General features: G+C 44.4%; 2 protein-coding genes and 2 long non-coding RNA genes across 5 annotated transcripts; 1 reads left to right on the top strand and 3 right to left on the bottom strand.

The window, feature by feature from the left end:
* Nucleotides 1-347: 347 nt before the first annotated feature.
* Nucleotides 348-3,374, bottom strand: LOC111947472 (uncharacterized). 2 transcript variants are annotated; one of them, XR_002873323.2, is made up of 3 exons: nt 3,238-3,374; nt 2,941-3,063; nt 348-488 (listed from the first exon to the last, which is right to left on the bottom strand). It is a non-coding gene; the product is annotated as an uncharacterized LOC111947472 (long non-coding RNA). The 2 variants fall into 2 exon arrangements; XR_013656236.1 differs by having other exon boundaries at nt 391-509.
* Nucleotides 3,375-5,432: 2,058 nt separating this feature from the next.
* msx1a (muscle segment homeobox 1a) lies at nt 5,433-7,210 on the top strand. Its single transcript, XM_004069185.5, has 2 exons — nt 5,433-5,978; nt 6,136-7,210. Exons 1-2 carry the CDS (start codon nt 5,570-5,572, stop codon nt 6,552-6,554), a joined length of 828 nt encoding a protein of 275 aa, XP_004069233.1. The 5' UTR covers nt 5,433-5,569; the 3' UTR covers nt 6,555-7,210.
* A 2,615-nt stretch (nt 7,211-9,825) lies between these two features.
* LOC144992356 (uncharacterized) lies at nt 9,826-11,097 on the bottom strand. The gene is made up of 2 exons (XR_013656237.1): nt 10,989-11,097; nt 9,826-10,574 (listed from the first exon to the last, which is right to left on the bottom strand). It is a non-coding gene; the product is annotated as an uncharacterized LOC144992356 (long non-coding RNA).
* A 1,417-nt stretch (nt 11,098-12,514) lies between these two features.
* Nucleotides 12,515-13,853, bottom strand: LOC101167701 (cytokine-like protein 1). Its single transcript, XM_004069184.5, has 4 exons — nt 13,657-13,853; nt 13,531-13,575; nt 13,271-13,417; nt 12,515-13,189 (listed from the first exon to the last, which is right to left on the bottom strand). Exons 1-4 carry the CDS (start codon nt 13,801-13,803, stop codon nt 13,088-13,090), a joined length of 441 nt encoding a protein of 146 aa, XP_004069232.1. The 5' UTR covers nt 13,804-13,853; the 3' UTR covers nt 12,515-13,087.
* Between the last annotated feature and the right edge of the window lie 720 nt (nt 13,854-14,573).

Here is a 14,573-nt window from a genome sequence, read left to right as displayed (position 1 = left end):
AAACTAAAGTTGATGTTGCAGCGATGAAAACCGTCAGAGTAAAATCCTGAGTTTGAATCTGAAGAAAATGTCCTACAAGGTCAAAGCGCTTCCACTTTTGCTCCATCATTTGAACTTGAGGACAGATTTAAAACTCAGCCACACTCTCCCCATAACTGCTGTGGGCCTTTTAAGCCCATTTTCACTCTGTGTTATTGTTCAACTCAGTAATTTAGACGTTTACTGGACAGATTTATGCAGCATTAGGTTATGCTGTTGGTTTTATTGAGCCCACTATACCACAGACCACATTTCCACTATACCATAATCCAGACTGGTTTGAACACATTTGTATTTTAAAGAGTATAAAAATCCAAATGATGCTGCTGAAACGGCTTCATCCGTCTGCTCGAACAGGATTTTTCCTCCCCCGGAATTTGACATAAAGCAGAACATGACCCAAATCCTCCTGGACGTGGATCTTCCTGCTCCTTCGGCCGTTGGAGCTCCTGTGCGTGAAGGAGATCACTCTGCACACATGAAAGAAGACTAAGACAGAAACGTCACCTGTAAATAAATACATTTTGAAAAAAGCTGCACTCCTCATCATTTCGGGATTTTCCCACGTTTAAAGGATTAGGCAGCAAGAGTCAGTGGAAGGTCACCGGCGGTGTTTAGAGGCGAGCAAAAGGCAGAGGTGGGTCAGTTGAGACAGGGATGGGGAGGGCGGCAGCGAGGAGCTCAACCCCCTCTAGATAAACCTGAATTGCAGACAGTTTAGACTTGTGAGATTAGGATGGAGCCAGGTCTGCTACACAGCGATCTGAAGGACAAAGCGGGTAGCAGCTTGTCTCAGGACGAGCTGGCGATTATTTTTATTTGCTTCTCTCTCTTTGGTTTGCTTTCCTTCATCCAGATCCATAAAGTGAGAGCCAGCAGCTGAAATGATGAGCTCCAGTTTTGCTGTGAGGGCTGGGTTATGTGGACGGTGTCACTGGGAGGGCAGGAGTTTTTACAGAGGATTTATAAAAAAAGAGAACCAATTAAAAAAGGATGAATATAAAAACATAAATCTTCATAAATGTATTTCAAAACATGTCTTATTCTATTTCCGAAACTCCTGCATGCATGAAAAAGAATTAGGTTTGTATAGCAATAAAATACTTTATTTTTAAATCTTTGCATTGTTATAGACTCGTGCATAAGTGATTGCTTGTTATGCGCTTATTAAGCATTTCATTTCCTAATCAGCAAAGCATTCGACCTTTGAAAGACTTATCAAAATAAATCCCGTGATTTGCCATTAGTTAATCAATCTATTAAGAGAGCATAATAGCTATGCAGACCAGTGATTTGCAAATGATCCCCGCGCGCGCGCGGTTCAATGGCGTGAAGTAAAGCGGCGATAATTCGCTTCCTCTGCGATAATAACCCACCTCTGCTGATGGAGATGTCGTCAGCTGAACGATGAAACGCTGTCAGCTTGAAAAGCTGCACTTTTATCTGAATTCTGCAGAGCAATGAGCAGATACTGATAATGCGGCGGCGGCGGGCGCGCGGTGGAGGCGCGCGGGATGTTTTAAAGTCACGCAGAGGTCACGGTGGGAGGAATGCTGAGGTGCGAGGTCAGGAACACACAGCCAGTTTTGTCGAACAAAAAAGTAAAAAAATAATAGCAATTTTATTTATATACATATATATGTTTTTTTACATATACATATATATGTATAGTTGTATATTATTTTCTGTTTAATGTAATATTTCCTCATTTTATTTATTACTTTTTTAACCATGTTTTTATAACAATAACCGTAATAATAATAATAATAATAATAATAATAATGATAATAATAATGATAATAATAATAATAATAATAATAATAAAGATATTTTATTTTTAAAATAGTCTGAACTTTTAAAAACGAGTAATTTGTTTTCATTAAAAAGGCTCATCCATACAATTTGCCATCTTTAAAACTAATAATAAATCATAATTAATTTGATGACCACGTTATTAACTCTTGGCGTTATTTGTGCGACTGAACACTTGGTCACATCTTGGCCGAAAAATGTGAATTTTATGATCCACTTTGCTGCACAACAGATTTTTTAATTATCGTGCTGTTTTTATGAATTATTTGCCATTCCATTTAGTGTCATCTGTAATTAGCGCATTAAATTTCAACAGGCAGTTTGCTGCGTTTGCGGACCGAATCAGCCAATCAGAGCGGAGCGCCTAAGTCGCTTTGAAGCCAAGTGCGTAGTTACGCACTTTCTTCCGCAAAAATGACCATAAAAACAAAACATCTCTTTTTTTCCCGCTCACATCACATTTTCGGCACCTCTCTGTGTCTGGGTGTCACTTTTTTTCTGTTGGCAGCCTTAAATTACCCCACTATCCTGATTTATACCGCGCACATATTTCTTTATAGAGACTCTTCCCCAACAATGAGACCCCCGCTACTCTGGCGACAGCCGAGCCGAGAGGCTCCTTTCTCTGGAGGGTTTCATCCTCCTCCCATCACCGTGGGGACGCATTCATTCCCACTGTCAGCCCGGGGAAGGTGAAAGAGATGAATGGCAAATAAAGTTCAACCAAAAGTCCACTTGACTGACTCTGAGAGTTAATATTTCAGCAGAAAAGGGTTCTGCGTTTGCACGGAGTCTGCACATTTGGATTTCATTTCTCTGCCAGCTGCTGTTCTGAACTTTAGTCCGAAACATCCAAACTAGAAGTGGTTCTTTCTGTGATCAGCATTTTCACCACATATGTTTGACAATTTTCATAAAACCATGTTGGGTTTATGAATAAACACATTTTTAAAACATAACATATTTAGACATGCCCAATTTTGATCACTGACAAAATAATGCTCCTTTAAAAAATACATGTTCGGATAATAAAACAATTAATTTTCTGGGAAAAATTTCGACGATTTTTTTTTAAAAACGTGAGCTTACGTGGTAAACAGGAAACAAGGCATGGGTTTTAGGAACGGTACACCTGCCAACCTGAGCCCCGCTGTGCGTAAAAGTCCGGCTGAAGCTTCGCAGTTTGTGATCCACCTGATCGCGCTAATTACCCTGAAAGAGGAGACATTGTACATAATTATGGGGAACTTTTCTACTTCTTTCATCCTCTTAAAGTGACCACAAAATGAGCAGTTATACATAGTTTGTCAGTCTGACAAACTTTAAACCAAACGGCAAGTAAACTCATGAATCAAATAAAAATAAAAAATGTTGGTATTTACTCACCCTGATGGCCAAAGTCATTCACATCCAGCGAGGGCTAATATTTGTCCAGAAAATGCCTTCTGACAAGGACTCTGCCTTTTATGTCTTTACACGCCTAAAGTGACAGAGCCCGCATGAAAAGGGTTAAGACAACTTTGAGAGGAAGCAACAGTGGGTCTTTGTCTGCAGCCCCTGCCTCCTCACTGGGAATCAAAGCCAGTTTATGGAGTTAAAGAAAGGCCCGATGGGCCTTGCAGTTTTTTGTAACTCAACTCGGCCCTCATTTGTTGCCCAGGGATTTAAATAAAACGGTATGGTAATCTTCTTCTCCATGGCATATCAGTGTTTTAAAGGAGTGTTTGGGATGCTAATTGCCGTGAACTCTTTGTTTTGCCTCAAAGTTGCCCCGCGGGGCAAATAAACTGCAAACAAAGACACTGGGAAAATGTCTGAGAGCACATCAAATATTTTATTTTTTATCTCAAATTGACGGATTTTTTTTAATTCAAGTTAACTTTTCGTGGAGTGTGAAGGGCGCACGTGCGCGTCGCCGCATCTCACCGCGTGGCGCGCGCTAATGCTTCTCACGTGTGCCGTTGTGTGTTTGGACACAGCCTGGTAAAGAGTTGGTGTTGGTCGACGGGTTAAGTGTTTTGGGCCCCCGGGCAGAGGGCACTTCACAGGACGTGGGAGCCCCCGTGGGAGCCCCCGGAGACTCCGGGCTGCACTTCAAAGCCGTCCGTCGGGCTGCTTTGCCTCTCCACGCAGGTTTTCAGGTTTTAACTGTTTCCAAACGCGCGACAGCTGCTGGAACAGAACACGCATCTCCGGCAAACACGGGATGTGCAGGAATGATCACGTTTTTGTTCAGGTCTAAAACGCAGCACCTGTTGTTTTAACGCGCAGAAACAAACTTTTCTCTATAGTTGATGTTTTTTTTGCCCCTGAAACGTTTGATTCCACTTCAACACCTCTCACTTGTGCTCAACAGTCTGACTGCATAACCTTGACCTTTGACGCACACTTCACATCGTAAGAGTGAATAAACCGCAACAAGTTCAGACTTTGAGGCGCTGCTCTCTGTTCCTCAGTGGCCTCTCTCCTGAAGCAGACCGAACCCTTAGCAGCATCCAAAACGCTGCGCTCGGCTTTGCTCCCACAGACCTGCGCATCTTGGAAGAAAACCGGTGACCTTTTCCCCCCAAGAAGGTTTCTATTACACGACCGTATAGCTCTCATTTGAATAGAATAGAAGTGGCGTGCGATCAGCTGAGAAAAGGGTTCATTTCTTTCAGCTTGAATGGCTCAGTGTCCCAGGGCTATAGGGCGGATGAAGGCGCTCCTTACGCGGGTTAAACTTTTTCAATCGTCCCCGCAAAGTGGAGCCCTTTGATCCGCGCCGCCGCTGGCGCCTGAACATAACGTGTCTGCCCATTAGAAAGACTGACAAATCGTGACAGATTGTTTACGCTTGGTGTTACGCAGCGCTGTCCTGACCGCGATTAAAGCGCGCCTTGTCTTTACGCACAGATTTAACCAAAACCTTTTTATTGATAGAGTCCAGATTTTTAAGAGACTGTGGAGGTATTTAAACTAAGTCTGTAGGCAACAAAAGAACAAAAAAAACTCCTCGGTATTTAGATAATGAAAGGCCCTTACAGGTAAATCAATGACAGTCCGGGGCTAAATCCCTCCTCCCCTTTTGCCTTACTTTGACTCCACATCATTTTTGACTTTAATGCGTGCAGTCAAAGCAGAGGGAGTGCGCGGGGGGGGGGTCCTGGTGATCCCTCCTTCAAGTCCGATAATTGCTTCTAAATGACTGCGAAGGCCTGTGCGTTTGAATCTGATTAGAGCCCTGCAGCAATCAATAAACTGAGCGCAGCCAAAGGTTCACCGCGCGCAGAGGGACGGGGAAGTGGCGTGAAGGACGGGTTTGCCAAAGTCATATTCTGTCAAAAAAGTTTTAAAGCTCATAATCTCATCATCAAAGATGGAAGAACCAATAATAATAAAAGCAACCATCTGGGTTTAGGGGTTGGACAGAAACGTTATTGTTTGCGTTCATTCCCGGTGAAACCAAAGCTCCTTAGGATTTTGTGTGTGTGTTTTTATTTAAAGTCACAATTGTAAAACTTCCAACTGATTTTTTTTCCGCTTCACGGAGTCCAGCCCCCCTCGGGCCCTGATTGGCCGCCTTCATCTCTGCGCCTGCCTTATTACCGCCTCTGCGCTCCAATTTGCCCACATGAACATGAGGATACGGTCACCGTGACGCGCGGCCCAACAGCAGACCTTCCCACGGTTCCCGTTACAGTCTCCAGTTCGCTTCACCGATACCGGGCGGACCTGCATGGCCCCATCGACCGCCATGTCCGCTCTGACTGCTGCTCTGAAGACGGAAGACCTCTCCCCCCGCGCGGCTGTGGTGAACATGCAGACCAGTCTGGAGGACTCCGGGAAGCCCAAAGTGGCGATCCTGCCGTTCAGCGTGGAGGCGCTGATGGCTGATAGGAAGCCCAGCAGAGAGGCGTCCTCTCCGGATTCTGCGGCCGGGACGTCCCAGGCGCTGGGGAAGGGCGCGCGGATTGCCTCCTTCGGGGGTTTGGATACTTCAGGTTCCGCTTTACCCACGAGCTCTCCGTTTTCAGTGGGCGAGATCATGAACATGTCAGAGGACGTGATGATTAAGGCAGAGAGCCCGGACAGTAAGGAGAGGACTTCGTGGATTCAGAGTCCGCGATTCTCTCCGACGTCTCCGAGTAAGTTCCTCCCAAATGCGGCGCCGAAAAAGTTTCTTTGTGTGCTGTTATATTTAGTCTTCAAATTTGGCCAAACTTGTTGGACTCGTGAAGACCAACAGGTGAGTCTTTGTTGACGTCTCTACTGAGTTTTTGAAATCGTGTTTTACTCTTTCAGGACGGTTGAGTCCCCCTGCCTGTCCCCTGAGAAAACACAAGACGAACCGAAAGCCCCGAACCCCCTTCACCACGTCCCAGCTGCTCGCCCTGGAGAGGAAGTTCCGGCAGAAGCAGTACCTTTCCATCGCGGAGCGCGCAGAGTTCTCCAGCTCCCTCAACCTAACGGAGACTCAGGTCAAAATCTGGTTCCAGAATCGGAGGGCCAAAGCCAAGCGGCTGCAAGAGGCAGAGCTGGAAAAACTGAAAATGGCAGCGAAGCCCATGCTGCCTCCAGCCTTCGGGATATCATTTCCACTGGGTGCGCACGTCCCCGCGTCTTACGCGGGCTCGCACCCGTTCCAGAGGCACTCGCTGCCGGTGTCTCCGGTGGGACTCTACGCCGCGCACGTGGGATACAGTATGTACCACCTCGCCTGACAGGGATACGGGATGTGCGGGATCGGGACTGTTTTGGGGGGTGGGGGGTGGGGGCTCTGACTCATTTAGCTGACAGGGTCACATCTGTTGGGTGGGGGGGCGGGGGAGTACGGCCCCCCCACGGAACCCCCCACGAGGATCTAGAATCCACTTCTCTTGACCTGGACAGTAAGTTCACACACTGCGAAAATGATCGAACTTCATCGGTCATGTGACCCCAAGTCTGAATAACTGAATCCAAGGAAAATTCAGATGAGATGGTCTTTGTGGTGCAGAGGCGGGAAACATTTCTAGCTGTTTGAGTTATTGAAAAATGACAGTATGGACGGGGAACCGGGCCGTGCCGGGCCAGGCCGCTGCGTAAAAGTGGCGGAGCTCCTGTCAGAGACTGATGCGCTCCATCCGTCCGCACACTTAGGCCGGGATGTGAGGGCGCGCGGGTCAGCCGCTGCGGCGGTCTGAGCGGGGAGGGTGAACTTAAAGAACCACAGCAATTGTTTTTCTAACAGCTCTGTCTGTTGTCTCATTGATTCCCTTCGGAAGGGAAAGTTGTACTGTACAATACTGTATATTTGAAGAATATCCCCATTTATATTATGAATATATTTGTGACATAACTTAACAATAAATTGAATATTCTTTTTTTCATGTAGAAATTGTTATTTTTTTCTATTTGATGGGCTGAAATCTTTTATTTGAATTTAAGAAGCCATTATTTTTTTTTATTTTTTGTTTAGATTTTAGGCTAAATTTTAAACTTTTCTGACTCAAAATAAGATTTCATAGTTGTTACCACGTCGGTTAAGCCGCCTTTAAGCATAAACCCCGTCACTTCCACGCTCATTATGGCCTCTTGGAAAGGCCTTTTTGCGCACGTTAACCTTTGGCTGTGAGTAAATGTCAACCTTTCCAAAGTTATTTGGCGGAATGTATTGCTCCAGCTGTCCCTTATTGCTTTGAGACAACTAACCCAGATTTTGTTGGCGCCAGAGAGTTTAAGAGGCGGAGATGGGATGGGGGTGGGGGGTGCGATGCCAGAAGACTTGAAAACACACCGATAAATATTGGAGATTGCCTCTGCAGGGACAATCCGTCCGTGTCATTATGTGTGTTTAAGGTGTGAAAGGAGCGAGGTGACACTCCATTACGCGCGCGGGGAAATAGCAGGCCTCTGTGCGTCAGAGAGATTACAGGAAACTTTTAAATAAAGAATATCTTTCCAAACAAAGTCAAGAAGACTTAAGTGATAATATCAGATAGGAAGGAAATTACAGGCCGCTTCACTGCAGTTTTAAAGGCTTTCTCAGGACTTTTCTGCCATTGAGGCTGGGGTTAAACTCCAGGAAAATAATTGCTGTAATGAGCAAAGGCAATCTGCCGCAGACAGAGGTCGGCTCCAGCGAGGCTGTAGCTCCAGGCAAGGCGGAACTTTTATCATTCCTAAAATGTCAACGGGGACTGGGACGGGCAACACTCCTGCTCTGCGCACTGATTTCCTCCTTCGCAGCAGCTCCGCTGTCCCAAACAAAACACCCTCTCTAATTTACGCGTCACTTTTTCTATGATTTCACTAAACTAAAGCGCTTCTTCGGATTTCCTTTTGTGAGATGCTCAATATTTAAAAAAACAAAAACGAAACAGATTTAATACATACACTAGAAATCACTCGGCTGAACGCTCCGTCTGAAAAGAAGAGACATTTGACATCAAGGAGCCAAAGGGGATCCGTCCATTCTTCCAAACTCTTTCACTCTTTTGTCTCTGCGCTCCATCCCGCCAGGAGCCAAAGGCAAAACAAAAGTCGCTTGTTTATATCATCCTAAAGATCACAGGAGCCATTCCGGACTCAACTCTTGATGCCTATAGAGTTCTGGCTAACAGACAGAGGATTACCACATTGTTTCTATGGTAAATCCACGAGATCTTTATCGTTTTCTTTTATTTTCTTTAACTGATGTTTCCTGATTTGCATTAGAAATTATTAGATACTTAACATTTAGTGAATCAGATTTCAGAAAAGTCGCCCGCAAAATGTTTCTTACATTATTTAAGGTTTCTCTTAACTTTGATCATGTATATATTTTTAAAAATCTAGATGTGTCTCTAACTGTCAACAGTTTTCTCCTGTCCATTTTGGATGGAAACACACGTCCTTCCGTTTTCTTCAAACCTAAATCTGTTCGAATGTGTCCAAAACTGTGGACGCGAGACGCTCCACACCTGAAACTGGAAAAAATATGGATTATTTTATTCTTAGATCTCGTAAACTCTTGTAATAAATTATTGTTTTTTTTTATTTGCACGTAATCGGATGATGTAGCGATGATGTTTCGTCCGCATCACCTCCAAACAAACAGGTGTGCTCATGAGCGTGTGCATGTTCAAAAAACCATCGAACCTTTTAGAATACTTAAACATCATGCATAAAATGCATGATCATAATAATATGAACGCATCTTAATATTTCATGACGTCTCAACAGCGCGTGAAATCTGCGCTCAGCTCCAAAGCGCCGCGCGGACGCTGTAAATCAGCACTAGAAGATAGCCATCATCACGGATGTCTCAACCTAAAAAAACAATAACAGCCTCGTGAGAAAAACCAGATGTTCACATGAATTTATGGCAATGACAGAAGAAATTCACCCCCCCCCCCCCCCACTTCCACCATGTCAGTTTTGGACAATTATAGACAACAAGGAAAGAGAGGAAGGAAAACTGGTGGATGGAGGAGGAGAGGAACTGTCGCTCATAAGCAGATGGGGAATTTATCAGGAGAAATTTGGGACATGGTGACCATGAATCTGCCATGATGTCCACTAGAGAGCCGCGGTGGATGATGGGGTCTCTTTTTGGGGGCCCTCGGTCTGAATTTGGTTAGTCTCCATCAAGCACTCACAAGTTTTTACTCTCGGAACTAAAATGTTCCCATTTTTGAATCAACAACGCCTTGAGTTTTCGTACGAAGCTTTAGGGTTTTCTTTAATTTATTTTTTTCAAAAGCAAGGGGAGCTCCCTGCGCGCGCGCACACTCGAGGACAGTGGCCCCGTGCACCGAGCTGCACCCTCCAACAGCGGTGTGCGTGTGTCAGTCATGTTTGTTAACCCACGAGGGAAACGTTCCCTTATGCGCATTAACGAGCTGCGTTTCCTCCAGAATGCAATAAAACGCGTAATGTGATGGAAACTGCCTGAAAACTAGCAAACACGTGAGAAGAAAGAATTTTTATACAAACTAGTGACAGAAGAATGAGTTCCAGCGAAGCTGAGGCTCTTATTGGCAGTCAGTATTTTATTTTTAGAAAAACTGCACAACCCCTTAAACGCTCAGTCCTGTTTTTAATTAAATAAACGGGCCTACGTATGAAATCAAAACTAATAGAACAGAAGTTTTAATTGCTGTAAACTTTCCAAAAAATACCAAATTTAGTTTATAAAAATGCATTTGACCTCCTTGACTTTGCATAAAAACATTGGGATATTGGAGTAGATTCCATGGATGCGTATTTTGTAAGGTGATTAAATAAATTGCTATAAAAACTGTGTTTGCAAAGCAAGAAATTGTCTTTCTTTGCCAGCATTTTGTTTGACTTAAGCAGATAATGTCTTTTTGTAATCCTCTGCTGTTAAACAAATGGCTAATTAGTAGAATAAATTACTTTCAAGCAGAGAAAAACGGAACTATTCTTTTTAGGTTCACTCGTTTTAAGTCACCGCACTTGAGGTCAAACTTCTGATGTGACAAAGTGACGCCTCCGCGAGTCACTGGCGCCACCTGGTGGTTTTCTGAGGCGCAGTCCCTTTTGAGATGTCCCCATGCAGAAGGAGAGGATCCAGAATCCAAACGGTTCTGCAGCAGAAACCAGGACAGCAAACCCAAGCAGAGTGACTGCAGCCTTTTGTTGGCAGGATGGTGTGATCCTGCACAGCCGGTTATTCCACGGGGCTTCCGTGACATCATGGCGGTAGGAACAGACCTGACAGCATGTCAGTGTCACCTACCAGAGAGCCACAGGCAGAGCTGCACAACAAAAGAAGCAATCAATCTGTCAAGGTGAAATCTCTGGTTTATTGTTTGCATATCTCCACCAGTGTGCTCTGTTGTCGAGGGAAAAAAATAAACATCAAATAATGAAAAATGTACATTCAAAATAAAAACAAGTGGTTTAATCAAAAATATGCAAAGGGAAGGACTTAGTGCTTATGGACGTATATTTTATTTTATTTTTTCAGGACTTGACTGTGTTGTAAAACCAATCATGTCATTTTGGCTAAATAAAATATCTACCAGCTGTATGGCACCTTCTGAACACAGAAAATATGAAAAATCACATCAGTAAAGCAACACCCAGGCATGTATATGTACTAAAATCCAGATTTGAAAAAGAATGTGTTATAAAATATTGGCAAAGATAATGAAATATGGTTATCGTACCCAAAGACAAGGGCCCACTCAGATGAAAATGTTTGTCATGGTGCCTCTGGCAGACTCCTCCCCCTCCAGCACTGTTTCACTCTTCTCCTGATTGCCACCAGCTGCTGTCACTCTCCTCATCATCACTTCTGCTCTTAAGGAGCTCCAGCGCCTCAAGCCGACGCCAGATCGTTAACCCTTACGGTGACTCGCCTGGTCTTGCTATGCTCTATCTTGTTTTGCTCACGTACCCAACCTAATTCCTATTCTCCTGCCTCAGGAAACCACGTTACGAGTGACACCAGTGTGGGTCATCAGTTAAGCCGTTCCAGTGAACCGGAAGACTCCTCGCCGTACGCTGACCGCGTTAACACCTCCAGCCACGCCACAACACAAGCCATCTTCACATTCGGACCTCGCCGGGACCAAACCTCAGCCTCACACGGAGAATCAATAAACGATTACTCATCTGCCACTTACCTGTCTTACTCTGGGTTTCAGCATCTGGGTTCGCTTGGCCTGAAGAATCATGACATGTTTTTTTTTTTTGCATGTTCTTGTGGCATTTTTCTCATGATGGGACGCACATAAAACAAGTTGAGGTTAAAATTAAACTTCTGAGTAATTCTTTATTTAAAATCGTTGAGCAGGCGCAGAGTCGGAAAAAGCCTGAAGCAGTGACTTCTAAGCTACAGTCGGCGGGCCGCAAGCTCCCTGCTCCGCTCCATTCCGATGCGTCCACCTGCAGATAAATCGATCCATGAACGTCTTTGTTTTCCTCGTCTGAGCTGGAATCTGGATCCAAACGGTTTAGCTGGACCGCTCTGATATTGTTCAACATTTTGTTGCACCGGTTCTGTTAGCGGGGGGCTGTAAGAGAGCGTAGGTTAGCTGGAGAGAGTGTAAACAGATGCATGTCGGGAAATCTGGGCAGGCCTAATCGACGCCAATTTCTAATGAACTTCTGCGGCTCTGCAGAAAAGATGTCCTAGAAAACGACACAGTTTTTAGATTTTGGCTAAAAACGGTATGTTAATAAAAAGACCACTACAAAAAATGTGACAATAGATCAATAGATGATCGGAGTGGGGAGTTTAGCTATTGACCAATAAGAAAAAAACAGAGGAGAGAAGTTTTTAATTGAAAGTTTTAAGATAATTAGTTATGAAGGCAGGAGATGTTTTAGTTCTCAGCTTTGCTCTCTGCTGAGGTTCTTCGGCTCCACTGTTTTGTGATTCAGATTAATAATTACTTTAAAATCAGGTCTTGCTGGAAACTAAAAATAAAGTTTACGTGGATATTTTTTTTAAAGAATCCCATTGAACTCCTGATGAGGACAAACAGCCATTTCTGAGTTTTATGTTTTCTTCTTTTTCTAGCAAATGAAATGCAGTTGGGGTTTGAGCCCCAAATACAGAAACATTTTAACCTCTTCAGACTTGGCGTAGTACCCCATTTTGGTCAGCAGATGGCAGCATTTTACCAGCTTTGACTGTCCTGTTGGCAGAAACCCTTCACATTTCCAACATCTAACAAACAATTGTGAGTTTAACGGCTGAAATAAACATTTTTATTTGATTTTGATACTAATTGTATCTTTGTACAAAAGCAATAGAAATCATACATGTGTCTCTAAACAGATGCCGTCCGTTCTGTAGTAACTGCGGCTAAAGCACAACGCTGATGTAAAATAGATGGGTGAGGCCTCCTTCAGCTTCAATGCCAGAAACATCAGAACTCAGGAGATCATTCATGGTGATGAAGCTGCAGGGCTGAGCGTGCACAAAGAAAGGCATTTGTTCCAGGACACTCAGGATGACATGCAGAGCAGCTGTGAATAAAGGTTATGCCAACAGCGCATATTTCTAGAACCTAATGAGGTGCAGAGCTTTGATCAGACTCTGTGAGGAAGCAGGGGTCGAGGGCCGCTCCCAAGCATCTAGGATCAGTTTATTATTTCAGTGCTTCCATTGGCATGGTTGGCATTCAGCATATTTCCTGTGGAAAATTCCACACACTGCAGGAATGAGGCTCCCGTCCAGCCCAGCAGCAGATCTGATAAGCTCTGGTGGTAAATAAAACTGCAGCTTGGGGGGAATGCAGAGGCTGTGGTGAGAGGTTCATCTCTCCTCCTGCAGGATCTGCAGCCGGTCTTCTGCGACGTACAGCCGGCTGTGTCCTGTATCGATGGCCTCACAGTCGTCTGTGAAAAACACCAGGTCCTGCCAAAACAGAAGAAAGCCTGAGCTGCTGCAGCTGGAAGACAAGAGGCTAAAGGTCACGAGGCCTCCAGACGCTCCTACCCGGTAACAAATCCTGGTGATGATGTTGTACAGGTTCTGGATCTTCCCTTTCAGCACCTTCATCCTGGGTTTCTCTCTGCAGGACTGACTGGGGTGGTTCAGCACCACGTACAGAAAGTCCCGGAGCTTGTTGGTGATGCAGGCGTTCTGCAGAGAAGGCCGGAACCAGCATCAATCACCTCAGTTAGGGTTCTGACAGAGCACAGCCAATCAGAAATCAGAAAGATTATTTCTCTCCACGCGCACACGCGCAGACTCACATGCACATCGATGAAGATCGTCGGTAGAACTTCCGCGCACGTCTTCTGCAAACCAACAGTCACCAGTTACAGATGAGTCTCTTGGTAAATGAGGAAGGACAGCGTGCGTGAGGTGCGCATGCTCACCGTGCGGTGGGACGTGTGCACCCTGTCCAGCAGGGTCATGATCTCCCTGCTGAGCTCCAGCGCGCGAGAGTAGCAGGTCGGCGGCGCGCACTCCGAGCGCAGAGCGCAGCTGAAGACGCACAGCAGAACCACGAGCCCCGGCCTCATATCTGCTGCCTCTGCGGACTGAAGGTCCAGCTGCTGCACGGAGCACCCAGGCGGCCGTTTTAAGGGTGGGGGGTGGGGGCAGAGGATGACGTAGAGGCGCTGCGCGCCGGAGAATATTTGGAAGCAGCTGGAGCGCAAATCACGCAGCAAAGTCAGAAGTCAGCCAAACTTCTGCTGCTGGGTTTCCGCTTCCATCTGTGTTTTTCTCAGAAAAATGATAATGTTAATGCTAATGTTTCTTTTCTTCCCCAAAAGCTTCTGCTACAAGTTCAAGTGAAAAAAAAAATCAAAGTATGATTTATAGTATTTTTAAGATAAGATAAGATATTCTTTATTGATCCCACATTGGGAAAATTCAATTGTCACAGCAGTTCCAAAAAGCAGAGAAAAGTGACAGCAATGTGCAAAAGTGAGGGGTGTTCCAAAATGTGCAAGTATACAAATACAAAAATGTGCAAAAATAGATATGATGAAATAGATATGATATCTATATATATATATATATACCACCTTTCATAGCATTTTTTAGGAATTCATTTTATGATTATCGGGTTTAAGCAGAAAAACAAAGATGTTAATGTTTTCTTTAAAAACTGTCAGAAAAGCTTTTTTTGCCACATAAGCAAAAAACATTTTCATATAAAATTAAAGTTTAACTTTAAAAATAGAGATTGGATTATTTGTTTAGCCAGCTTTGCTCTTTTTATCTGTTATATTTGCTGTTGGCAAAAGTAAATCTTGATATTTACAGGAGAAAACAAAGTAAAGTT

The sequence above is a fragment of the Oryzias latipes genome, chromosome 5 (genome assembly GCF_053564925.1).
Source record: "Oryzias latipes strain Hd-rR chromosome 5, Olatipes_Hd-rR_3.1".
Lineage (NCBI taxonomy): Eukaryota > Metazoa > Chordata > Actinopteri > Beloniformes > Adrianichthyidae > Oryzias > Oryzias latipes.
Note: the sequence above shows the minus strand (reverse complement) of the source record. Positions and strands in the feature narration are given on the sequence as shown.

Coding starts and splice junctions, on each gene's coding strand:
- msx1a (XM_004069185.5), top strand. CDS start 5,570: ATGGCCCCATCGACCGCCATGTCCGCTCTGACTGCTGCTCTGAAGACG. Junction 5,979..6,135: donor ATTCTCTCCGACGTCTCCGA/GTAAGTTCCTCC, acceptor TTACTCTTTCAG/GACGGTTGAGTCCCCCTGCC.
- LOC101167701 (XM_004069184.5), bottom strand. CDS start 13,803: ATGAGGCCGGGGCTCGTGGTTCTGCTGTGCGTCTTCAGCTGCGCTCTG. Junction 13,576..13,656: donor TGCACACGTCCCACCGCACG/GTGAGCATGCGC, acceptor GTTGGTTTGCAG/AAGACGTGCGCGGAAGTTCT. Junction 13,418..13,530: donor CGATCTTCATCGATGTGCAT/GTGAGTCTGCGC, acceptor CCTTCTCTGCAG/AACGCCTGCATCACCAACAA.